A 26,142-nucleotide genomic window follows, 5' to 3' on the forward strand; every position below is an offset into this window, starting at 1 on the left:
CTCACACAGGTCCTCCCCTCCACTTTATTGTTCCTTTGTGGCCTAATTTTAGACCTACAGGCCAGGGGGAAGCTCCTGACATGATTTCCTGAGAAGCCACAGCCCTGGCAAAGTCTCTCCCAAAGGCACAGAACTCCTGAGAAAAAGCTTCAAGGCAAGGAAGGGGGGCCTTCAGATGCTCGTCACCCCTACCCCTGGGAGTCTCTCTCCTGCCTCAGTCATCACCCCCATTAAGCCCAGGGCTTAGGATGGCCAGCAAGGAGTTGGGGGAGAGAGACTGGCTTTTACGATTTAAGGAGAGAGAGGCTTCTCAACAAGATGAAGTCATGTAAGTAGAGTGCTTTGTAAATCTCAGAGCACTATATAAATGTCAACTGGTATTAAAATATTAGCCTCTGAATGAATGAGGAAGTGGCAATGTGGCCTAGTCGAGAGTCCTGGGTTTGAATCTTAACATTTGATTTGGGGCCTTCTCTGGGTCTTGCCTCAGTTTCCCCACTTAAGAATGGAACCAGTTGACTAGACTGTGGGGTCACACAATCAAAGATGGTCTTTTCCAGGGTCCCTCCAGCTCTAACAGTCAATGTTCCCAATAGTCAACATTTGAAAGTCAATTAAAGGGACTCAATAATTTTCGTGGGTCATGGACCCCTTTGGCAGTCAGGCGAAGCCCATGGACCCCTTCTGAGAACACTGTTAGTTTTTAAATGCATAAAATAAAATACACAGGATTGTCGAGAAAACCAATTCTTTTGAAATAAAGATAGAATTGTTTTCCGACCCATGTTCACAGACTGTGAAGTCTGTGGGCTCTGTAATCCCATGTTAAGAATCCCTGTTCTAGGGTTTTTTCTAGCTCAGTCATCACACTCATTTAGCACTAAGATGGCGAAGTGTCTCTGTCCTGAGTCCCCATCCTGGTCCCAAAGCAAAGCCTGCTGTCATGCCTACCACACTGTCCAGAGTCAGGGAGGGAAGTTGTGTTTCTGGAGAATCTCCCAAGCAGGGGCATAAACACCAGCTTAGGGAGTGTGGCCCACATCAGGTCTGACTATCAATTCAAACGTTTTCACACTGTGAGATAAAAGGCGAACTCCTCAGCCTGATGTCCACACCTCCCCACAACTGGACTCCAATCCTCCATCTTAGCCATATTTCATTCAGTGGTAGGCGCAGGCCTTGACACCCTTGACACACAGCAGCCCCGAACCACAGCTGTTCATAGGTTTATTGTGGAGCCTTGAATCATGACCAGCATGGATTGCAGAAAACAAAACCACCATACATACACATGAGAAATTGCTTAAGGAATGGCTGCCCAATCCAGACAGGGATGAAGCTAGGAGAGAGGGATATGTCACACACATATCTCTGGAGCCTCGGGAACCAGATAAATGCAATTTTTTTCATTGTGTTGTCCCTCCCTAAGTGAGCCCTTTACCTGAAGCAGAGAGGGGGGAACAATAGAGAAATGTGGAGGCAGGAGCTAAAAAGTAGAGAAGAGGGTGAGAAAAAAAAAGATGAGAAGGACTTTTCCAATCAAATTTCCTCATTCTGGTTTCACAGTGAAAGGGACCTATGTCCAAAGGGAGGCAGACAGAGATGGGGTGGGGGGAAGAGAGAGGGGGAGAAGGAAGGGTCCTTCTGGGAAAGCCAATGAAAGGGTTGGGGAGGAAAGAGGAGGGCCTGGGCCCCTTGCCAGCCCTAGTTTCTCCCACCACAGGCCTGCACCTGCAGATTCCAAACAGAACAGTTTTTCCGTCTGTCCTGACTCTATCTCTCCCCCATCCTTGGCTCCCACCCAGGCTGGGTTCTCAGACAGACTGGGGAAGGCGCTAAGCTGGTCCTGGAGTGATGAGATGAAGCAAGCAGGGGGTCAGGGACAGCTCGAGCCTTGTTTCCACAGCCAGGCTCCCTCCCACTCCTAGACTCTGGGTGGGGAATGGAGCCAGAGGCTGCCCTTTCCCATGGGGAAGGTGAAAATAGCTAGGAATCACACATTCCTTCCCCCTCCTCCTCCTCACCCCAGGGTCGGAGAGCAGCCGCAGGGGCTCCGAGCTCTCACTGGCCCAGGCCTCAAGTCCAACCTGTCCCTGGCACATCTGGGCCCTTTTGCATCAGGCATGCATACCCCTCCTGGCCAAATTCAACCTTCAGTCCTGAGTCTTCCCTTCTTCTAACAGAAATGCACCCCCATAGGCAGGAGCCAGGAAAAAATAAACTCCAAAACAAACCTAGGAGGTGCTAAAGCAGGGGAAAAAACATTGGCTTTGGAGTCAGAAGTCCCGGGTTCAAACCCTGCTCTGACACCCGCGTCATTGGCAAATCACTTCATTCTGAGTCTCAAGTTTTTCCCCATCTGTAAAATGGATAATAATGATGCTCAGATATTTATACCACAGGGTTGTCATGAGGAAAACACTTTGTAAACTTTAAAGCAAAGTGCTAAAACGTCTCAAGCTGTTTTCTTTTCTTGAAGCCCACCTCACATGGAATGGGTGGGAAGGGGACGGGAAAGGAAAGGGGCCTGCACTCTGCTGTGGCTACCTGACCTCTAAAGCAGGCCCTTCCAACCAGAATTCAATGCAACGCTTCCCCCATCACAAAGCAAGCCACACCTGTCAGAAGCTGTATGTACAATTTAATAAGCGGCACATTATTTACAGAAATGTACACGGAGTCGTCTCTAACCCTTGCCCTGAAGGATCCCGATGCCTGCTGGGGCGCGGGTCAGAGATGTGGTCAGTGCCCTCCAGAAGGAGACCCTTGGGTGGGTGGGGAGAGACGGGGCTGGGACTCTTGTCTTCACAAGCTTTGTCTCTGCCTAGTGTTAAAAAGTGGCCAAAATAATGGGGGGGGGGCGGGAAGTCAAGATTGCCAGGAAAGGATTTTTTATTTAGTGTTTCGAATATAAAATCTCCTCTGAGCCGTCCCCTATTCAGTTAATGGCCCCAGGAATTAGGAGGCTATTGGCCAGCTTCTGCCAAGGCCTACAAAGGGGAGAGGATGGGGAGGGGGCAGCTTGGAGAGAAGAGGGCTGACAGAGAGATCAGAGAACCCTGCTTCCCAGTACCGTTTCCCACAGTGGCCGGAGACTCCTGTTTATTTTGGAATGGGGACGTAGGGAGGGGGAGGAGAGCAGATGTAAAGCAGGTCAAGGCAGGAGGGGAGGACCCCCTGGGGACTTGGCCCCAATTACTGCAGCCCCTCCCCAGTATGGCCCCGGCTGCAGGTGGGTGGGAGCCACCAGGCAGAGCTCCAGGAGGGAGGGAGGCGGATACAGCACTTTGGGGGTTTCCATTTGGCTCTTCCCATCGTTGGTTGGCTGGAGGAAGGGTTATTTCTCAAGACTGCTTGTGTTGCCTTCCCCTTCTTTCCCCAGTAACCCATTTCTCAGATGCAAACCCAGAAGCAGAAGCATCCCAGCGATATGACCCAGCAGCCACCCCTCTGATTCCCCTGGGCCTGAAGATGGTGAAGATGGCATTGGATCTCCAGGTCCCAAGACAGCTTCCTTCTAGCTGCCATAGCCTGCAGTGTCTGCCTAAATAACTCCATCAAACCCCCTGCTATGCGTATGGTAGTACTCACTGCGACCGACCTACGAACTCAAATCAAACACCTCTCCTTCATCCCTGATTACCCTGCCCTACCGCCTCCTGTGGGTCTGGTACACAGAAGTGATGAAGGAAAACATCCCCAGGGCCGGTAACCAAAGCCTTTGCTCTGAGACTTGGTGCCCAAAGCAACCATACTGTCTCAGCCCCAGCCCCCTTCCCTCAATGGACTCTCACCACAGTTGACTAAGCCACCATCCCAATAGGCCAGGAGGGGGGACAAGCCCACTAACGCCAGATTCCAGCACCACCCTTAAATTTCTGCTTTAGCCAGGGGTCCAGAGCACCATTTCTTCCAAATAACAGAGAAGGAGGGTTCGAGCATGCTCTCTCCTCTCACAGCTGGAGCTGGGCAGACGAAGGTGTTGTCATTGTCCTCCCGGAAAGAGAGACCAGCCCAAGGCACAACATATCCCTGGGAGCAGTCACTCACAGAGCTCCTGCAGCTTCTTTTGTGCCCTGGACCCCTTGGGTGGCAGTCTGGTGAAGCCTGCGGACAGACCTCTTCTCAGAATCATGTTTTTAAAAGGTATAAAACTAGTGTTAGAAAGAAATGAAAAGTTAGTAAAAAGGAAGATGTCATATTTTCCTCATCAGAGTTCACAGACTCCCTGAAATCTATCCGAGGACCCCCATGGGACCCCAGGTGGAGAACCTCTGGCAGCAGAGAAGGTGGTCTTGGCGCCAGAGGGCCTGGATTTGAATCCTCTCTGTTTCTAGCTCTGTAACTGTACGACTCACCCCTACCCCACTCTCTGGTAAGGTGAAGGTACTGAAGCAGATTGTTTGCAGGGTCCCTTCTAGTACTAAATTCTACATGGATCTGGAATTCTTGTACGGGAGGAATTCCCTCCAGTGTTGGGGATGGATGGGGGAAAAAGACAATGATCCCCTAGACATGGGGGAAGAGAGAGCATGGTCCTTAGCCTGGGGACTTTGAACTTTGTAAGCTATACATTCTGATAACTACTCAGTAGAATGGGTTTCCTCTGTAATCCTATATGCAATTATTTTATGAATTCAGAACCATGACTCTGAGAAAGGGCCTGGAGGTTTGTTTCACCAGACCACCAAAGAAGTCCATGACACCCAAAAGGTTAAGAATGCCCCTGCCCTATGCCCCCCATGAGGGATGAGCTCACTCCGAAGGACTAGGTAGTTTCTTCTCTTTACATAATTATTTTTGCTAACTAGGTGCCAATGATGCCATGCAGAGTCAGTGTCAGGGGGCCTGGGATGGCAATCTACAAGGGGGGATGTCACCCTTCTTCCCTCATGCATCTCTCCCCCTTCTTTAGGTGCTGGTGGGTAAGATCCTGACCCAGGCAGGTTGGTGACATCTTGGTGCCTACCAGGGGATGGGGGAAGAGTAAACCTGGTGACACTTTGGACAAAGCTATGGCCAGGCCCCACTGTAGCTGCATTTCTGATGCTATGGAGTAAGCCTCCATAGCTCAGAGGTGGCTGGAGGAATACAGATTCATAACTCCATCCATCTATTTGTTCTACTGAGCTAGGAGGGGCCACCAGGAACACACAGCCAGCCATGCCCTCAGCCACCAAAGTGGGATAAATCCAGTGCTGGGTGACTTCCCAGGCCTGGGGGGGCTCTACTCAACCCAAAGCTTTTTCCTCCAGCAGACTCCCTTGGGCTTTCTGCCTAGCTAAGCAGCTGGTCTCCAAAGCAAACACAGACACCTGTACTGGCCTCTTGGTTCCTTGCATATCAGCCCAGAATGAGCAAAGGAAGGAGGTCCTCTCCAGCAACCAGTGCAGTGGCAGACCACGGAAGGCCTCTCAGCTCCTACGTCAGCACTAGGATGGGAAAGGAGGGAGGAGGAGTTGGACAGGACCCTAATTCTCACAAGGCAGAGTAGAGGGAGTGCAGGATTTCAAATCAGAACACCTGAGTTCAAATCAGGGCATGCCCCTCACTCTCCAATGGGTCCTTGGTGTCCTCATCTGTAATGGAAGGTCATAGATTAGATGTTCACCATGGCACCTTCCTGCTCTGAACCCTATGATAGGACAACACACTCAGGAGCTGAGCTGCGTCAACATGGTAAATGTCTACCCTAAGAAAGTGAGGAACTGGGGGGAGCTGGGCCCATTCCCATCTCCATCCACTAAGGTGGGATGAGGGGGAGAGAGAGTGGGAGAGAATGGGAGAGAGGGGGAAAGGGAGAGAGGGGGAGAGAGGGGGAAGGAGGGAGAGAGAGAGAGAGAGAGAGAGAGAGAGAGAGAGAGAGAGAGAGAGAGAGAGAGAGAGAGAGAGAAAGAAAGAGAGAGAGAGAGAGAGGGAGGGAGGGAGGGAGGGAGGGAGGGAGGAGGAGAGGGAAGGAAGGAACGAAGGAAGAAAAGGCATCTTAGTATAAATAGACAAGGGGACCAGGGGAGGGGGTCTCCAGGCTGCTGCCAGCCTCTGGAGCTGTCAGAGGGAACATTCATTTTAAGGATGCTCAGAATCCCTGGTGATGAGCAGGGAGCCCACACCCACATCCATGGACAGAAGAGATCAACGTCAGCATCTCAGAAGTCATCAACAAACACAGTATATACACACATGTCTACGGGTTAGCACCGTGTGGGAGGGGCAGGGGAGGGGGCTGGGTGGGGGTGGGGCAGGCATCAGGGGCTGGGCTGAGGTCAGACCCACTCCTGCAGGGAGCGTTTGCAGTACAGCAGCATCCTCGGGGCACCTTTTCGCTGCATCTGGATGATGACGTAGATGAGGCCCAAAATGCAGAGAAGCAGCACCAGTGGCACCAGCACCATGACCACGTTCATGGTCCGTGTGTACTCATCAATCTGCACCACCACGCGGTTGCCGCCGCCTTTGCCGTCATCCCCATAGTCTGCCTCGTCATCCTCCACCACCTCGTTATTATCCTGGTCCTCCTCCCCGGGCCGAGGCTGGGCCCCATCCTCCTCATGCTCCTCCTCTTCCCTGCCTCCGCCGTTAGGGTTGAAGGGTGGCCGGTGCAGGTCAGGCCAGCGGCGCCCGGCATCGGGATCGGCCGGCTCCTCTTGGCAGCCCATGAAGTCCCGAAGGATGGACTTGGGGTACCCAGGCTCCATCCGTAGCCGCTCGTTGTCAAACTTCCAGTACTTGGTGCCCTTGTAGAAGTAGGTGTAGGCTGTGGGAGGAGGAAGAGGACCAGAGTGAGATGGGGTTGGGGGTTCTGGCCACAGGCTATCTGGGGGTCACAGGGGGAGAGAGAGCTTTTGAAACTTGTAGCTTGTTGGATCATAGACTTAAAGTCAGAAGAGCTCTTAGGGCAGAAGAAGTTGAGACCTCTCATTTTACAGATGGTCATTCATACAGGCCAGTCATCCAAGGGGTCAGCAGCACAGACAGGCTGCGAACTCAGGCTCTCCAACCCCTGCCTTTGCTCTAGCTTGGCTGCTTAACTGAAAGCATTCTTTAAGAAATAACACCCCCACCATCCATGCCCATGATCTCACTGTGTCCTCACAACCACCCCATGAGGGTCAAGGATCATCATGCCCATTTCAGGTGAGGAAATGTGCCCAAAGTTGTCCCCCTAGTAAATGACAGCACGGGGGGACATCACTGAGGCCCCCAGACTCCCAGTCCCCAAATCTGTGAATGTGGAGCTCCACATAAGCACTAATGAGGCTAAAGAGCAGAGAAAGGTCCAGGATTCCAGGCCTGACCCCCAGCATCGGGCATGGCTGCTGAGGCATCCTTGGGTCCATAGATTTGTTAGTCCAGAACAGGGACTAGAGAAGGTGTAGCCCTGGATTTGAACAGGACCTGGGCCCCACCACTCACTCCCTAGAGGACTTTGGTCAGGTTGGGAGGTCAGGGGTTCCTTCCCACCAGAGATCTTTAACCAAAAGCTGAACTTGTCAGATACATTCCAGGGGGGCATTCTTTCTCAATTATGTGTCCCTGCCAACTCTGAAACTCAATGAAATTGCCAGATCACTTCTCTCTGGGCTTCTGTGTCTTTCTATATAAAATGAAAGGGTTTTAATCTTGGGTCTATGGATAGATTTCAAGGGGTCGATGAATCTGGATGGGAAAAAAATATATGTCTTTATTATAAAGAGGCACCTGATAGTGCAGTGGATGGAGCATGGGGACTGAAGTCAGGAAGACCCTAGTTCAAATCTCAGCCTTCCTAGCTGTGTGACCCTGGACGAGCCACTTAACCTGTCTGCCTCAGTTTCTTCAACTGTAAAATGTAGATAAAAACAGTCGACCTCACAGGGTTGTTTGAGGCTGAAAATATTTGTAAAAAGTGCCTAGTACAAAGTAGGTGTTTATAAATGCTTATCCTTCCTCCCCCCTCATTTATTCAATACAATGGTTTCCTCTGCGGTCCCATGTATTTTATTCTGAACAGGGATCCGTAGGCTTCTCCCGCCGGCATGCCTAATCTTGTAACCCTCCATCACCAAGCTGGCTACCCAGAGTTACAGCCTGGACCAGAACTCGGGTCTCCTATCAGTAGGTTCAATCCATTTCTGAGATGCCAACCCTCTGGGCAGAAGGGTGCACTTCCAAGACAGACAAGGTTCCCTATGACAGTGCCCAAGGGGTCCAGGACTTCTCAATCTCTCTATCTCTCTCATTCCCTCTCTCCTTTCTGTCCCTGCCTCATCCTTCCTTCTCCCCCTCTGCCACTCCCCGCACCGCCCCCCCCAGCCTCAGAGAGAGGCCTTGGCCTAGACAATCTCTCAGATAGCTCTCAATCCTATAATCTTAAGTACTTTGGTTTTCCCCAGCGACTGTCTTGATGTACTTATTCTTCTGGACTGAAAGCTGGTGAATTTATGCAGCACACTCAGAATCCCCTGATTCAAGCGACTTCAAAGGCCTGAGGACTCTAATCTGGTCAGGAATCAAGGCTCAGAGAGATGAAGTGATTTTTGCACAGTGCTCTTAAATGTCAGAGGTGGGATTAGACAAACCCAGGTTCACCTAACTCCAAGTACACCACTCCATTCACTCGTCCACATTGGCTATGCTGCCAAAACCTCAGTACTTCTGGGGCCCTGGGTGGTGGTGGTGGGGGCAGGGGCTACTATGAGCCAGGCACTACGCTACGGGCTTTTTACAAATGATATCTCATTTGGTCCCCACATGGTGATGGGGAAGGAATGAAGCTGCACAGGGGTCTGGGTTTCTCATACCTGCATCATTACTTAGGAAGGCCCCCTTGGGTGAAGACGGAACTCCCTTCCAGACGCTGATGGGCTTAGGGTAGCCCGGGTCTCCTCGCTGAGTATCCTCATTAAAACGCCAGTACCTGTATTCGACAGAGCCAAGAAGATGGGTTCCCAGAACGCTACTAGACTGCTCCCATCACCCCTTTCTTGATACCAAGGTTGTATGCCAGCATGCCTAATTTTGTAACCCTCCATCACCAAGCTGGCTACCCAGGGTTACAGCCTGGACCAGAACTTGCGTCTCCTATCAGTAGGTTCAATCCATTTCTGAGATGCCAGCCCTCTGGGCAGAGGGGTGCATGTCCAAGACAGACAAGGTTCCCTATGACAGGGATAAAGCTCGCTGTCTACCGACTGGGCATTGTTTCAGTTCCTTCTTAGGCCAGGCGATATAAAGCTGTGTGTTCCTCTCCCTTCCAGAGTCTCAGGGAAGGAGGCCAGATACTTGGGTTGTTCTTCAAAACCACCAGGGCTGGGTTTGGTCTGTGGTCTGTTCAATTGTTTGCAACCCAGAGTTATGAGGCCAAGGTTGTGGGCTAGACTCTTCTGGGGGCCACTTAAGACTGACCCCACACAGACTGCACTTTTAACCCCAACTCAACTCCTTTCAAATGCAGAAGGAGCTGGGAGAGACCATGTGGATAGCTCAGTAGCAAAATGCTCCCCATGGCCAGAAAAAAAGACTCCAAGGCCAGGCCCTTGTGATGGCGGAGCACAAGCAGCCCCCTCACATGGCCTTACTGCCACTGGACATCAAGTGCTTAGGGTGGGAAGACCCCCATGCTCTGGCCCTTTATAGCGCTCTTGTACTCCCATCCCCCTCTCCCAGATCTTCTCTCTCTTCTCCTTTACAGGCTCCCACCCCATCCAGCCCGCCATGTGATAGATGAGTTGGTATATATGGTCAAGGCAGGGAGGCTTATGGTTATGGTTAAGTTTGGTCATAACGTGCCCTCTCGTAAAGGAAGAAGAGCCCCTGTCTGCACCCACTTTCTGAGCAGACACCTCAAGATAAGTGAACACTTCTGTAATTCTGTTTAAACTCAGCTGCCTCTCCCCCACCCCCCCACCTCCATTAGGGCCTTAAGGCACCATCTGGGTTGTAGGGGGGCAAAGGCCAGATTTGAGAAGATTAAAGCCCAACCTTCAAAGCCTCACCAAGGGGAAGAGGCAGATATTGGAGGGCTCAGAGCCTTGATCCCCCTTTTCCCCGGCTCTGACCTCTGGCTGGAGACTGGAGCCTCTTCCCCTCTGAATACAGACCAGCCTCTGGGCGGCTGCTCAGCTCACCTGTCCTCCTGGAAGAAAAACGTGTGTCCTGTGGGCTCCCACCAGATGGCTGTGTCGATGTGGTCATAGGGTATGCCCAGTCCATAGCTTGTTAGAGGCTGGGGGTAACCAGACTCCAGGTTGGCCTCACGGAAGAGCCAGTACCGATCCCCTGCAGACAGAGGGCACATGAGATCAGAAGGGAGTGGTGCTTTGTGGGGGTGGGGGGAGACAGAGAAGGCAGAGATCCAAATTATTTAGGACTTATGCTCAGGCCTGAGCTTGCAGAAGATTGTACCCTTCTCACCTCCCATCCGTCAGAGCCTCTCTCTCAAAGGAAAAGAGGGAGGTGGAGATGCCTGCAGCTTCTGCCTTTGGTGTTTATGTGCCTGGCTAAAAGACATCCTAAGGCCCCAGAAGCATCACCTCCAGGTGGCAAACGTTTACTGAGCAGCTATTGCACGCATGAACACATACACACACATGTGCACACACACATGTGTGTATACATACACACACTCTCACGCGCGCACGCACGCGCACACACACACACACAGTATTCTGTGCCAGCCGCAAAGGATTCTGTAGAAATAAAAAATACATTCCCTGTCCTCAGTCTGAGCCAATCCAATAAAACAAGCATTTATTAAACATCTACTGGGCACGAGGTACTGGGAGACACAAAGACAAAATGGAAAACTGGCCCTTCTCTCAAGAAGCTTATGTACACGCTCCAGGATGGGCATGACGTGTAAATGGTGAAGGTTACTGGTGGTCATCTGAAGAGGAGGAGAAAGTTAGCAACTCAGGGGATCAGGAAAGAACTGAGTTCTAGGCATGTGCAAAAACATGGAGTCTGGAGATGGGAAGCTGACTTTTTTCCGTAATGGCAAAGGAGCTGGTTTACAGAGCATGTTTAGTAAGGTAATGTGAAATCAGCCTGGGAAGGTCAGTGGAAACCCTAGCGGAGAAGTCTGTATCTTATCCTTAAGACAATAAGGAGCCACTGAAGATTCTGGAGTGACACAGGCAGGCTGGTCCTGCAGAAAGATGATGTGGGCAGGTACATGGAGGACGGGCCACAGAGGAGAAAAACTGCTAAGTCCAAATAGACTGTTGCCAGTCCAGGGAAAAGGGGACAAGGTCCTGATGTAGGATGGTGGACCCACGAGTGGAAAGAAGGATGAAGAAAGAGTATAACAACAGTGTGGTCCACGGGGATGGGTACTAGCTCTCTAGTCTGGGAACCTGGGTCCAAATGCCATCTCTGATATATACTACCTACAGAACCTTAGCCAAGTCACTTTGGGCCTCAGTTTCCTCAACCGTAAAATGAGGGGTCTGGATGACATGGTTTCTGAGGTTCCTTCCAGCTCTAGACCCATCACCTTCTATTTCTTCTGAGAACAGAATATACTTATCAACTTCTGGGATATGAGGGATGAGGGGAGAGGGAAGAGTCAGGGTTGCCTCAAATCTTTCCTAAATTTACAGTCTAGGTGGAGGCACACATACATGGAGGGGTTCAGGAGAGCCTTCGTGTGCACGTATTTGAAAGAGAAGATGAGGTCGTTTTGGCCCAAAGGAAGAACACGGTGGTTTGTAGGGGCAGAGAAGCCATAGGGGCAGGGAGGGTGAAGCGGAGACCTTGTCTCTTTTCTCCATAGAGAATGGTGATCTCCTAAGTTTCTCCATGATCCAATGATCATCTTTATGATAAATTTATCCACCCCTGGCCTCTTTCCCGAGCTCCATTCCCACATTACCAATTATCTCTTGGCTATTTCAAACTGGATATCCTGTAGGAAGCTCAAACTCAACAACAGAACCAAGAGAGTCCCATTACCCATCAAGGGTGCCACGATCCCCCCAGTCTCCCAGATCAGCAATCACAGCATCATCCTCAGTTTCTCTCCCTTGCCCATCCCACGTATCCAATCGCCCACATATCTGAGTCCTGTTATCCCTCTCCATCATCTCTGGCGTATCACCCTTTCTCAACACTCCATCATCGCCACATTGTCACCAGTCGCCTGGACTACTACAATAGCCTTCTAAGGTCTCCCTGCCTCCCTCTCGTACCCTCTCCAATCCATCCTCCTCACAAGTGCCAAAATGAATTTTCTACAGCATAGGTTTGCTACTCAGTAACTTCCAGTAACTCCCTATGACTTCTAGGAGCCAACAGAAACCTCTTCACAACTTGGACCCATCCCAGCTTTCCAGTCTTCTAACACAACTTCCCTCCACAATCTCATCATGTTGACCAACTCGCTATTCCTCACACACAGCACTTTCTCCCTCTTGCCTTTGCACTGGATGTCCCCATGCTTGGAACGCTCCCACCTAACTTTCATGTTGGAGAATCCTGGCTTCCTTTAAGACAGCTTAAGTATTACTTCTTGTGGCAGACTTTCCAGACAACCCCCTCCCCCCAGCTACTAATGCCTTCCCCACTGAGATTTCCTTCAGTCTACCACGTATGCATCTGGGATGTACTGATTTATGTAAATGCTATTTCCTTCGTTAGAATGTAAGCTCCTTGAGGGTACTTTTTAATATCCCTCATGTTTCATACCGTGTCTGGCACAACGTAAAGTGCTTAATAAATGTTTGTTGATTGACTGACTGGTCAGCGGGACAATGCAGGGAAAGGGACGAGAAGTTGGAGGGGATGGAAGGAGATTCAGGGTCTTCAGGTAAGAGGGCTCTGTCTGGCCCTGCCCTCCAGTCTCAAGACTCTGAACCACACTGTACACTCTCTGCTTTCAATGAGAAAGGCCTTGAATTCGGCTCCCCCCAAGTAGGAGGGCCACGCTACACTCCGTCTACTCTGGCAAGCTATAGAGGTTGGAATTCCTTCTGGGAATCTCGATACCAGCTCCTACAGGGATGGAGCAGGGAAGAAGAGAAACCTGAACCATGCCCCAGAGATCCCCCCTTTCTCCTGCTCTGGTCCCACTCTGTGCTGCAGGTCAGAAGCCCCAGCTTGCTTTCCCGTCCTCCCTTCCCTCCAAGCCTGGCTCGTCTCTCTCTTTGTCTCTCTTTACATTTACAGATGGAGATGACCTCATCTAGCCCATAATGGGGAAAACATGAGTAGGGACTCTCAGGAGCCAGGCTGATACTCAGCCGGCAGCCAGATCAGGCCCCCTCCCCTCCTCTTCCTGCCTGAGGACAGACACAGAGACCTTATACGGGTGAAGAGGCCCCTTCCCTAGCCACCAGCCTGGCCCCCTCCTCCCCAGCCTGGGGCCATATGGCTCACCTTTGAAGAAGACAAAACGTCCATCCTGACGCTCATAGGCAGCACTGATGTCGCTGGGTAGCCCCCGCCAGAAGTGCCCGATGGGCATAGGGTAGTTGTCCAATACCCGGTTGTGCCGCACCCTCCAGAACCAGCGGCCCTAGTAGGGAGAGTGGACCGTGACCAATGCAGCCCAGCCCCTGGACCTCCAGGGGGTTAGGGACTCTGTATTGGGTTGAGGAGGAGGAGGAGGGGGAAATATACACACCATACATGTGGAAATGGCAGGAATATCTCTGTGTGTCATCAGAGCTGGCTCTGCCTTAGTGTCCCCTTGGGCTGGTTTCCCAAAGGAGACAGAGAATATGGGAGTGTGAAACAAGGAAAAGGCTTTGGGGACACACCAGGATGGTCTGAACCCACAGGGTGTATGAACCACATGGAAGGAGAAATGGGAGACTTTCTGTCTGGAGGGGAGAAAGTGACAGGAAAGTGAGAATAGAGGAGGAAAGTGAGAGGGAAGAAAGGGTGAGGGTAGGGCAGAGGGAGAAGTGAGACAGTGAGAAGGAAGAAAGGGTGAGGGTAGGGGAGAGGGAGAAGTCAGACAGTGAGGGGGAAGAGAGGGTGAGGGTAGGGCAGAGGGAGAAGTGAGACAGTGAGAAGGAAGAAAGGGTGAGGGTAGGGGAGAGGGAGAAGTCAGACAGTGAGGGGGAAGAGAGGGTGAGGGTAGGGCAGAGGGAGAAGTGAGACAGTGAGGGGGAAGAAAGGGTGAGGGTAGGGGAGAGGGAGAAGTGAGACAGTGAGGGGGAAGAAAGGGTGAGGGTAGGGCAGAGGGAGAAGTCAGACAGTGAGGGAGGAAAGAGTGAGGGTAGGGCAGAGGGAGAAGTCAGACAGAGAGAAGGAAGAAAGGGTGAGGGTAGGGCAGAGGGAGAAGTCAGTGAGAAGGAAGAAAGGGTGAGGGTAGGACAGAGGTCAGGCTTAAAAGACATGAGGAGAGGGAGTCCTGAAGAGAAGGATGATGGTCTGGAGTAAAGAAAAAATGGGGAAAGGAGATTTGCCAGATGTCTAAATAATGAATGAAAACCATTTATTAAGCACTTTCTGTATGTAAATAACTTTCCTAAACAAATCTACCCTTGTTTTTTTAAACCTTCAGAGACTGAAGGTGAATTTACTTCCCCACTTGGTTCCATCCCAAAATTGAGAGGGCTGGAGTAAAGATCCATATATATATCCTATGGTCCTATAATTGACACTATATGGTCAGGGAATTAGGTCGCTTGGCACCTGATGATAAATACCGCAGAGAGGTAAAGGAAGACAGAGATACAGTTTATACTTTAAGGCAGCTCACCTTCCAGTGAGGAGGTGGGACATACCTACACTCAGGAAAAAGGACTTTCTAATAGAAATAAATAGTGATTTTTAAGGACCCTCCACTATCGCAATCTCCCTCTGTGTCTGGACATCTCCTATCCTTTCCCCATCCATTGGTCTTTGAAGGCTGGGGTCTCCTCCCTTGCTGAGTGTCCAGCCCTGCCCTCAGAGGGGGCCTGGGCCCCACTAACAAAGGGCTTATTTCAGACACTCCTGTATCAATGTGACACCACTGATCTCTTCTAGAGGGTACCCATATACATGGGGGGGGTGCTAAAGAAAGGACCAAGAAAAGGGGGCGCTTCACCTTGAACACGAACATCTCCCCTCGTAACATGGCCACGGTGTCAAAGTCCCCGTCACAGATGTTGGGGCCATATTGGTCTGGTCTCTCTGTGGCTCGTGGCTGGCTAGGAGGCCCTGGTTTGGGGGGTCGATCTGGCTTCCCCCCTGGAGGTGGTGGTGGTTGCGGTCGGGGTGGTCGGTGATCAGGCCGGCCTGGGCGTCGGGGTGGCACTGTGGGAAGGGGCCGGGTGGGCTGAGGCTGGCCATCTGGGGTACCTAAGAAATGGGGGGAGGAATCAAAGGAAGGATGTGAAAGAAGTACCACCCTCAAGCCAAACTGAGGGAGTGCCAGCCATTATAAATAGGTAAAAAAGAGACAAGACAGTGAGCTGGGAAGAGCACAGGATTTGGACTTGAAGACCCAGCTCTATATTTACCAGCCATTTGAATTTGGTAAATCATTTAACCTCCATGAATCTGTTTCCTCATGAGAAAAATAAGGGAACTAGATCTCTAAGGAACAGTCTCTACGAGCCTTGAAATGAATACGAATGAGAAGCCTTGATGATGGACAGCCTGGCTCTCTACACACAGTAGATTTTTAATCCTTGGTGCTACTGACTTTCCCCAGGGTAGAGACCCCAGTACACTTCCTCTGGGCCTCAGTTTCCTCATTTGTAAAATGAGGGAGTTGGATTAGATGATCTTTAAGGTCACTTACACCTCTACGTCCTATGGTTCTTTAATGACCCTATGGTCTACACGGTCAGGGAATTAACTTGGGCTGCTTGGGACCTGATGACAAACACTGGGGGGAGAGGTAAAGGAAGACAGAGATGTTTTCTACTTTACGGCAGCTCATAGTCTAATGGGGAAGCAGGACATGGCCAGGCTCAGGAAAAACGAATTAACTTCATATTAGAAATAGAGAAATATAAATCAATGGATCAGAAAGGAAGGGCTGACCGGACAGCCTGGGGTACCACTCTATATAGAAGCCTACCCCTCCAGGTAAAGCGAGCTCACCATAGAGCTGCTGGATGCCCCGGAGGTCATCTTCAGGCAGCTGGAAGTTGTCTGTGTCCATCCATTGGTAGAAGGGCGCCATGATGGCACTGGGGTTGTTGGAGTGCTCCAGCCCCAGGGCGTGGCCCAGCTCATGCACAGCCACCAGAAAGAGGTTGTTTCCTGGTAAAAAGAGGGAGATCGTGCTCTTTCCCAGAGCCTTGCCAGCAATCAACAGGGCTTAAGAGGATGTACCAGGGTCTCTGGCCTGTCCCTTAGATTCAAAGAGCTAAGCTAGAGGCCAGAAGGACATTGCTGGAGAAGGATTCAGAAGACTTGGGTTTGTGGCCAAACCCTTCAAGCCATTCTCTTTTTCTGAGACAGTTTCCTCATGTGTCAGAAGAGGATAATTACCCTCTTAGTTCACAGAGTGGTTGTGAGGTTAAGTGCCTTCTGAACCTCAAAGTCTTATGTATGGGAGCTCTCTACTAAAGGTCTTCTGAAGTCTCCTGGGAAGGGAGTCAGGGGGGGTCTCTCCAGGCTGAGCCAGTGGGGTACGAGCTCTGTCAGGTACCACCAAGCTGGAAGGGAAGGGGAGAGAGATGCACAGATGAGTGGTGGGCCATCTACATCATCCTGGGATCAGCCTAGCCAAGTCTGGGGAGGCTCAGCATCAAGCTGGTCCTGAAGTATGGAATCTGAGGGTGACAGAACCTGTGAAGGACCATCTACAATTCATGGCCAGGCACAGATAGAGAGAACACCCGTCCTGATGAAATGACAGATTACTGCTATTATCCCTACTATCCAGACTCTACTTGGAACCTTGGGGAAGCTATTTCACCAATCGGGTCTCAGTTTCCCCTCTGTTCAAAGGGAAGAAGGGTCCTTGTCTCACTGTCCCTTTTGGGGGATGGCTGGAGCATAAAATATGATTTGTCAGAATGAACATGAGAAGAAATTAATGGTCAAATAGACTGGGTCCTTTTGGAGATGACCTTTGCTTCCCAGTACCTGCTGCTCTGAAGTGATTCCAGACCCCAGGACATCGGTGCCTCCCCACTAGTGAGATGGGGGACACCCTAGCTCCCAACCTCTCCTCCTTCCCTCTGCCAGTGGGCCTCACCATGTAGGTCAGTGTTGGAGAAGGTCCAGGGTTCATCGGCATCAAAATGGGTATCTCCGCCCATGCCTGGGCCAGGGAAGTAAGCGTGGGCCAGAAAGCCTCCCACACCATCAAAGGGGGAGCTGTCGCCATGGAAACCAGAGGCAAAGAGCACCATGATGTCCGCTTCCTTCTGCCGCCGTTGCCGGATATCCTCATAGGGGATCTCCTGGAAGACCAGGGGCGTGGCCTGCTCCCACACTCGGAAGGCCAGCCGCACCGCCTCCAAGGAGTTGTACCAACCCAGCTTCTCTGTGTAGTTCTGAATGCTAGGGATGATGGAAATGGTGGGGAGGAGGGACCCGCCATATTGGGATCCTCCTTCCCATAGCCCCCCTGGGCAACCATTCCTACTAAAAGCAATGTTCCCTTTCTCCTACTGGAGGGGGGATCCAAGCTGGCTGGGGGAAAGGGATGGGAAACTCTGCCAACCCCTCAGGCAGGGGTATAGACTCAACTCTCCCTCATCTTGGGCTCTGCTCCTTTTCTGGAACCTTGGTTTCTTTTGGGGGACTCACCTATAAGGTGCTAATCTTCCAGGGCTGAGGGGAGCACTAAAGTCAGAGCAGTTAAAGCTGGAGGGGTCTCAAAGATGGTCTAGACTAATCCTCTCATTTTAAATTTGAGGAAATCGAGGGAAGAAAGGTTTAATGAATTGCCCGCAGGTAGTGTGATAGGCAGAGCTGGTATTTGAACCCAGGACTTTTGCCAATCTACCACAGCTACAATCAACCTCAGGTGCTCGACTCCTGAACCTACCACCATGCTACGCTGGGGAGGGAGCAGATGAGTCAGGGTCTGGCCTAGCTATTCCCACATGCAATTCTCTATTTCCAGGGTTGCATCTTCATCCCCTAGGCCTTGGGAGCACTGGAAGATGCTTCCAATCAGTCCTGCCCCTCCTTTCAATCCCTGCCTGTCCTAGAATTCCAAGGTCCTGGTCAAGTCTGGCTCAGAGCTTCTTGGGAAGAGTAGGGATGAACAGCTGGGAAGGTGATGATGGGGCTTTTGGCTCATTTGGGAGAGCCCAGGCAGGCCTGAGACTGCCCTAGGCTGGGAGAATACACAGAGGTGGGCCTCCTGCAGAGATGCTGAGGCCCCTTCCCATCAGTGTGGGATGGAGGACCGGGGCCAGGCGGAACTCTCACGGAGGGACTGTGGTGGGAACAGCCAGGGGAAGTGTGGGAAAGGAAATCCCCCAGACAGGAGACACTAGGGGCAAGACTCAGGCCCCCAGGGGTCCCAGGGGATAAGGAGGAGAAGCTTGAATGAGAGGGCTATCTTCCTTCACAAGCAGCAGGACAGGGCCAGCAAACTACCTGAAGGTCAGGTGATGGCTGTTCCATTTCCTCCCGGTGAGAGCGTAGCGTTTCCGCCGCATGTTGGCTTTCACCCGTACCCCAAATTGGTCTGGCACCCCACAGCGAGGCCGCTTCATCCACCTGCAGAGAGCACAGCACACTGGCAGGGTCTCTGGGAAGGGAGGGAGTGGGGGGCCCAGGCTCCCATAGGAATTCTGCCCCGATTTTGCCCAGCTCTCCCTACTGGCCCTCTTCCCTTCCCCAGTACACCCCTGACCCCTCCCTCTATTCTAGCCAGGTTGCTTTTCTTATTATCCCCCACCCCCAACACACACTTTAGGTCCTCTCTGCCCTTCCCCACCAATTTTGTGCCTTTGCTTCCCAGGTTGCCCAGAAAACCTAGAACATGTGGCTTCTGGTTTACCAAGATGCAGCCCCCTCTAGCTTCACCTCCTCTTTATTCGGCAGATCCCATCTGCCTTCAGAATCATTCCTCACCCACCCCGTCCCCTCAATAATTATTATTTGGGTTGTTTCTGTGGATCATGAGGTTCCCTACCCTCCCAGTTCTATTTCCCTAGACTCTAAGCTGGCCGAGGGCAGGGCTTGAATCCTCTCTTTATTCTTCCCTCAAGTAGTTAATCCTGAGTCATGCATTTGCCAGCAGCTCATTCAGATCTGTTCAATGCCCGCCTGATAAAGGCTATGGTGGAGATATGCCGGATACCAACAACTGGAGGGTTCCAGAGGAGATAGGCCTCGAGAATCCTCACATCCTAGGGAGGTGCTGGCCACTGCTGGTTCTGTTATGGGTTTACCAGGAAGGCTGCTAATCACAGTGAAGGGAGACAGGTAGGAGAGAGTGGATGGGGCTGGGTGGAAGGCTGCCAGTCTTTGGGCATGAAGAGCTGATTCTCCCTGTCTCTGTATGGGACTTCCCCATCCTGAGGAGAGGGAAAGGAAGGGAAGAGAGAGGTGAAGGGTCCCTGGCAGAGACAGACTTACGCTTTTGTCTCCTCATCCAGCACGCCTGTGACAGTGATCCCATAGAAACGCTGCATCTCGGAGATGGCAGACGCCAGGATCTGAGCCGACCTCATGGTGGACATCTGGCGGCTGGGTTGGGGGAGGTAGCCGTAGAAACGCAGCCAGTTCTGTGGGGAAAGCCAGGGTGCCAGGGTCCATCAGACCACAGAAGGGCAGTAGCCTGGGGTCCAAGTGCCCTCCCAGCCCCCAATCTCAACCTTGAACTTCTCTACAAGCTTCTTGGGTGTGTGAAGGACAGAGGCAAAGAGGAGGAGGCAGGGCAATGGGGGACGATGGGCAGCAGTCTCCCAACCCTCATGGTTTCTGAGATTCCCAGGGACTCCTGGGCGGGTAGGCACACTCCATCGTGGGGATCCCTGATACAAAGTGGGAGCCAAGCTATCTGCCCTCTCCTGGGCTTCGTCCTCCCATCTGTAAGACGAAATGGCTCGGCTCTTAGGTCCCTTCCAATGCTGACATTCTGTGATTTACTGAGCAGATACAGACAGGAGGAAAAAGGAGCAGAAGACGGGTCTGGGCTCTGGTGACTGGCACAGCAGTCAGGATTCGTAGAAGGGTAGGGAGTAAACCGCACCCCTCCCCAACACACACGCATGCACATACACAGAGAGGCCGAACTGACTTCCTGAAGCACCATCTCTGACCAGGTCACATCGCCCCTCAAGAAGCTTCTGGGGCTTCCTATGGCCTCAAGAATGAAACGCATACCTGCAGCTTGGTATTTAAAGCCATTCACAATCTGACCCCACCCCGTATTTCCTGGTCCATGATATATGTACTCACATGGCAGCCACTTGGCACAAAATATTCAGTCATCGTCCCCATATTTTTACATGGGCTGACCCTTCATGCCTAAAACACTCCCCCCCCCCTTCCTCCTGGTACCGCCGGCTCCCCAGCTGAGAGTGCCTACTACTGCAAAATTAATTCCTATACGTGTTACGTTTTCTTATCTATATATACGGATGGTGTTGCTGCCACCGCATGCTGGTTGTAAAAGTTAAGCTTGTCCAGGCCTGAGACTGCTTTGACTTTATCTTTGTAACCCCACAGGGCAGCACAGTAACATAGCAGGTCCTTAATAAAAGCTTGTTAAACAGAGCGCGTGAGATCTGGGAATGGCTAACAGGCCAGTTTGGTTAAAACGTAGAGTACACGAAGGAAGGAAGGAAGGGAAGCATTTATTAGGCACCTACTGTATGCTGGGCATTGTGCTAAGCATTTTATAAATATCATCTCATTTGATTTTTTCAACAACCTGGAGAGTCCGGTAATATTATTTCCCCCCATTTTACAGTTGAGGAAACTAAGACAGACAAAAATGAAGTGACTTGCCCAGGGTCCCACAGCTAGAAAGTGTCTGAGGCTAGATTTGAACTCAAGTCTTCCTAACTCCAGGCTTGGTGTTCTGCACCACCTACCTACTCCCACCTGAATGGGAGCAATGAGAAATACAGGCTGAATGTTGGAACAAGGCTAAAGGTGTCATTAATACGGCAGAATAAGGGTTTTTTTTTGGGGGGGGGCGTATTGCCAAGGCAGAATGATCCCTATTTTATAGGTGAAGAAACTGAGAATTCTGGACAGGGATAAGCATCCGTATCACAGAAACTCCATTTATCTCATCTGACTTTTTTGTTTTTAAACAAAACCCACAGCAAGTGGTAATGCAGCCTCAGCCTGGAGAGTTCCAGCGACGGGAAGCTCACTACCACCCAGGGCAGTCCATCCCACCTGTGCACAGCTCTAATCCTTAGGTCCTTGGTTTGTGCAGAAGCCTCTCCGTCTGCATCTCAACAGCCTTGGGGCCTGGGGGCTTTTGGGGAAGGTTTTCCAATGGGAAACTATGGAATCAAAGAGTCCAAGAACCAGGACCTCCGGCTGAACAGGGCCAGAGGGCCCAAAGACCTCAACACGGCTCCTGCACGGCAGCCAGCTCCAACTGCACTTAGAAGTCTGCAGGGCAGGGGTCTCTGCCAAGTTTTCCTCCGGCTGTGAGATTCGGCCCTGCCAGGGACGTCACATCCGGCTCCCCAAACACCTTCCTCAGCATTACCCGCTGGCTGGATCAAAGGAGGCAAGGCCGGGCTTGCCAACGCTGGGGCCCTGGCTGGCAGCCAGGCCACCAGCATGGAAGGGACACCCGTCATGAGGCAGCTCCACTGAGCCGGGCCTGGGCCAGGGGTGGATGACGGCCGGGGCAGCTGCTAACAGGGAGCTGGGAGAGCGCTAACGGAGGGATATGTGGAAGCTGGGCCTGGAGCAAGCAGCCTAGCCAGGGAACAAGCAGCCATGAGCAATGTGGACCGCGGCCTGTCTAAAGCTCTAAGATAACACAGGTTATCTCATTTAACTTGATCTTCCCAACAATCCTGGGAGAAAGGTGCTGTTTTACACAGATGCGGAAATAGAGGCAGACATGGAGGTTAAGTGACTTAGACACAGTTAGCGTCTGAGGCAGGATTCAAACTCAGGTCATTCCTACAAGTCCAGTACTCCATATACCGTACCTCTTAGTAGCTGGGGGTTAACAAGATTAAGGGAAGAAGTTAGACTCTGGCTGGACGGAGACCCCCACAGAGCAGCTGCAGCAGCAGCCTGAAGACCAAGATAACAAGGAAGGGACTGGCTGGTATTCCTGGGCCCTGCTAACCAAGCCTGTGGGAGGCTGAGGCTTCCAGACCACCATGAACCCCACAGCACTCTGGCTCTCCCACCTAGTCCTACAGAAAAAAAAATAATGAAATAGAAGCAGCTGACCTTTGTATAGCAATTTAAAGGGTTGTTTTTGGCAAAGCCCTTAAAATATCTTATTTCATTTGAGCCTTATTCGATGATGATGATAATGATAATAAGCAAAGCACCTGTCTGATCCCCACCACAAGCCTGAGAGGCAGGTCACAGTAACATTCCCATTTTATAGACAAATAAAGGGAGGCTTATAGCAGTTCAAAGACTTCAGCAGGGATGCAAAAAAAGCATCTGAGGCAGGTACTACTGACACTGTGACCATCTTGCAGATAAAGAAATTGGGTCTCAGGGAAGATAACTACTTCCCTCTCCATGTCCTCTCTCTCTCTCTTTCACACACACACACCCCACTAATGTCTGAGGCAGAATTTGAACCCGGGTCCAGCCTCCTAGCCACTACCACGGAGAGCCTGCATTTTTAACCCATGCCCAAGAAAAATCACAGGAAGTGATTTACAAAAGGAGGCTTGAGGAGGAACTCGGGGAAGAACTCCAGGGGGACAATGGCTCATTAGGAATCTCTGGGAGAGACAGAGCAGATCCGAGGGGGAGGGGGTGTTATTGACAGGCCAGGAGCAGCTCCCTGGGGTGCTCATTTGCATGAGCAAAAATCATCTCCTTGCTATTTGATCACCTGGAGGGCTTGATTGGAAATGTTCTCAGAATGAGGGAGGGAGGGGGTGGTGGATGATTAAACCAATTAAGGCCAGTTCCTTCCCAGCTCAGAAGGAGACTAGAGACTTTTAGGGGACGGTTATCTAGGAGTGGAAAACACACTTGACTGGGAGCCCAAGGCCCTGGGTTTGAATCTCAGCTCTGCCACCTGGGCCCTTTGGGAGGTTACTTCCCCAATGAGGGTCTCAGTTTGCTCATGTATAAAAGGAAGGGGCTGGGAGGGAAATAAGCATTTATTAGGTGCCTACTATTTGCCAGGTGCTGTGTGAAGGGCTTTACAAAAATCACCTCATTGGATCCCCTTGACAACCCTGGGAGGTAGGTGCTATTAGTGTCACCATTTGAGCAAACTGAGGCAAACGGAGGTTAAGTGACCTGCCCAGGGTCATGCAGCTAGTGTCTGAGATCACATGTGAACTCAGGTCTTCCTGACTCCAGACCCATCATTCACAAAAAGAGAAGCCCCACTACTTCCATTCAGACCAGACCATACACCAGCTGCAGGGACTGGGGGTAAAGGGCCCTCAGAGGGGACAGAAAAACGTCCAGGCTCCATCAGAAAGAACCCTCAGCCCAGAGGAGTGTCGCGTATGGGGAGGGGCAAACCTGGCTGCTTAGGCTGAGGACAGATGATGGACCTGCCAGTAAGGGAGGCAGAGGGTGGCTCTGCTCTGGATTCCCCTCCAACAGCTCCGGTCCCGTTGGGTTATAATGCCTTCTGTCCTCTACAATGGACTCCAATTTACCAGGTAAATCTCTTGTTTGTACATACAGGCGTACCTCAAAGACACAATGGTTTTGGTTCCAGACCATAATAGAGCGAATACTGTAATAAAGTGAGTCATACAAATTTTTTTGGTTTCCCAGTGCATATAAAAGTTATGTCTACACTAAATTGTAAGTCTATTAAGTGTGCGATATGTGTGTATTGTTGTCCAAAATGTGTGTTATTATGTCTCAAAAAACTGCATGCCTTAATGCTGTATTGCTAAAAATTGCTAGCCATCATGAATCTTTGTGAGGTGTAATCTTTTAGCTGGTGGAGGGTCTTGCCTCAATGTTGACGGCTGTTGACTGATCAGGGTGGTAGTTGCTGAGGGCTGGGGTGGCTGTATCAATTTCTTAAAGTAAACCAGCAATGAAGCTTGCCACATCCTATCCCTTGAACACTCAGAGGCCATTGTAGAGTTATTAATTGGCCTAATTTCAATACTGTTGTTTCTCAGAGAATAGGGAAGCCCAAGGAAAGGGAGAGAGATGGGGAAGAGTCGTGTTGGTCAGCGGCAAGTTGGAACACACCCAACATTTATCAATTAAATTCACCAGCTTATATGAGCAGTTTCTGGTACCCCAGACAATTACAATGATAACACCAAAGATCACTCATCACCAGTTGCCATAACAGCATATGAATGAAAAAGTATGAAATATTGCAAGAATGGCCAAGATGGGAACACGATGTGAGCACCTGCTGTGGGGAAAATGGTGCCTACAGATTGGTCGAGGCAGAGTTGGGTCAAACCTTCAATTTGTAAAAAGAAAAAAAAGATTCATCTGAAATGCAATAAAATGAGGTGTGCCTGCAGCTGTTTGCAGCTGCCAGATAGTGAGGAGGGGATCTGGATATAATCCCAGTAGTTTGGGGCCTGGGCTGTGCACCACCTGGGCTCCTCCGGGGCTAGGAGTGTGTGCACCCTGTGCCCCCAGCATAAGGAGGTGCTCTGGGAGCCAAAGAAGAGACTATTCATTCAGCTGTTGGAAGGAGGTAAGGAGGTAGGCAGGCAGGCATTCAAGGTGTTTCAGAGGCTGGTGTCAGAGAGAATAGGAGAGGCCCTGGAAGAACCCCACCTGCCCCAGGCAAGTCAGATACTAGGGTGGGCCGGGAAGGGGCAGCAGCTTGGGTTCTAGTTGAGACATTCTTAATTTTATTTTGTTGTTGTTGTGGTCACGGACTGCTCTTTTGGTGAAGCCTATGGACACCATCTCAAAAATATGTTTTTAAACGCATAAAATACATAGAACTTCAAAGGAAACGAATTATATTGAAACACAGTTATCAGAATATTTTTTTAAAATATCAAATTCATGGACCCCGCATTAAGAACTGATGCTTGAATCCCTTGGGTCTGGACGTGACCTGTCAGGAACCATTCTGGGGGTTGGCACATAGTGGGGAAGCTTTCAGAGACTCCAGAATTGGTCCCTTCTAGTCTAACCCTTTTGTTTTATATAAGGCAAAAGAGCAGGTCCAAGGTTATAGAGCTCCTTCAGTGGCAGAGCTAGGGGCCAGACTCCAGGCTTTCCAGTTCCAGGGCATCCTCTCTCCCTACGTGATAGGGTGGGCAGCTGTCTCCTAGCTAGGGAACTGATGGGGTTAATGGTCTCAGAAAGGCGAGGAGGAGGGGCAGGATCAAAGAGGAGGTCAAATGATAAAACATCCCTTCCTGAGCTAGAGGAAATGGGGTCGTCTCCCCCTCCCCAGCAATTACCCCCAGAGGAGACCATAGCATTAAAGTACCAGAAGAACGACCTTTTCCTGAACCCCATCTTTTTCGGGAGAGTGGAAGAAGTGGGGATGCATGAAAGAGTGGGGCAGGGGTGGATGGGGAGATGAAGATGGTGGGATGGAGGCCAGAGACAATGAGAAGAAAGCTGATCAATTTCGCTTGGCTCTGACTTTCCTGTATCAAACCGGCACTCACTCAGGGTGGCCGGATGCCAGGGCTTATAAATCAGCCGCAGACACCGGCTTACAGCATGGCGCCTCTGGAAAGGCTTCTTCTTCCTCCCTCGGAGTGCCTTTTCAGGAGTATCCGTAATGAAGTTTCCTGAGATCATGCAAATAGGCTTCAGTGGTAATCAGAATTCTGAAGGAGGGAGAGGAGGGGTTGGGGCCTGCCATTCAGGCTTGGGGTAAATGGTTGCTTCCAAGATCAGGATGGCTGGCAGTCTCTGCTTAAAATAGACTCATCTCATTGACAGAGCCTGGCTGCCTGCTGATGTCGGAGGATCTGTCTACCACATGAGCAGGAGGGAGGAAAGGGCTTAGCCCTTCCTCCACCGAATCATCCCCCTACTCCCCAGGAAAGCAGTTGGAAAAACCAAGATGGCGGCTCCCAATGGACTGAGGCTGGAAGGGCTATGGGCCCTACTCCCGGTGGAGGTCAGGGGGAGAATCCTCCCTCCAGGGAGGGTTGGGGGAAC

General features: G+C 51.1%; 1 protein-coding gene across 1 annotated transcript in view; it reads right to left on the reverse strand.

The window, feature by feature from the left end:
* Window positions 1-5,908: 5,908 nt before the first annotated feature.
* Window positions 5,909-26,142, reverse strand: part of MMP15 (matrix metallopeptidase 15) — a 34,970-nt gene continuing 14,736 nt past the window's right edge. Inside the window, exons 2-10 of the mRNA XM_036753106.1 lie at window positions 19,471-19,619; window positions 18,484-18,606; window positions 17,126-17,433; window positions 16,021-16,182; window positions 15,017-15,270; window positions 13,354-13,492; window positions 10,107-10,257; window positions 8,781-8,896; window positions 5,909-6,754 (exon numbers count right to left, since the gene is read on the reverse strand). Of these exons, the coding sequence (XP_036609001.1) occupies window positions 6,264-6,754; window positions 8,781-8,896; window positions 10,107-10,257; window positions 13,354-13,492; window positions 15,017-15,270; window positions 16,021-16,182; window positions 17,126-17,433; window positions 18,484-18,606; window positions 19,471-19,619 (1,893 nt within the window). The 3' untranslated portion in view covers window positions 5,909-6,263. The remainder of the gene's footprint in view (window positions 6,755-8,780; window positions 8,897-10,106; window positions 10,258-13,353; window positions 13,493-15,016; window positions 15,271-16,020; window positions 16,183-17,125; window positions 17,434-18,483; window positions 18,607-19,470; window positions 19,620-26,142) is intronic.

Source organism: Trichosurus vulpecula, chromosome 3 (assembly GCF_011100635.1).
Source record: "Trichosurus vulpecula isolate mTriVul1 chromosome 3, mTriVul1.pri, whole genome shotgun sequence".
Taxonomy (NCBI): domain Eukaryota; kingdom Metazoa; phylum Chordata; class Mammalia; order Diprotodontia; family Phalangeridae; genus Trichosurus; species Trichosurus vulpecula.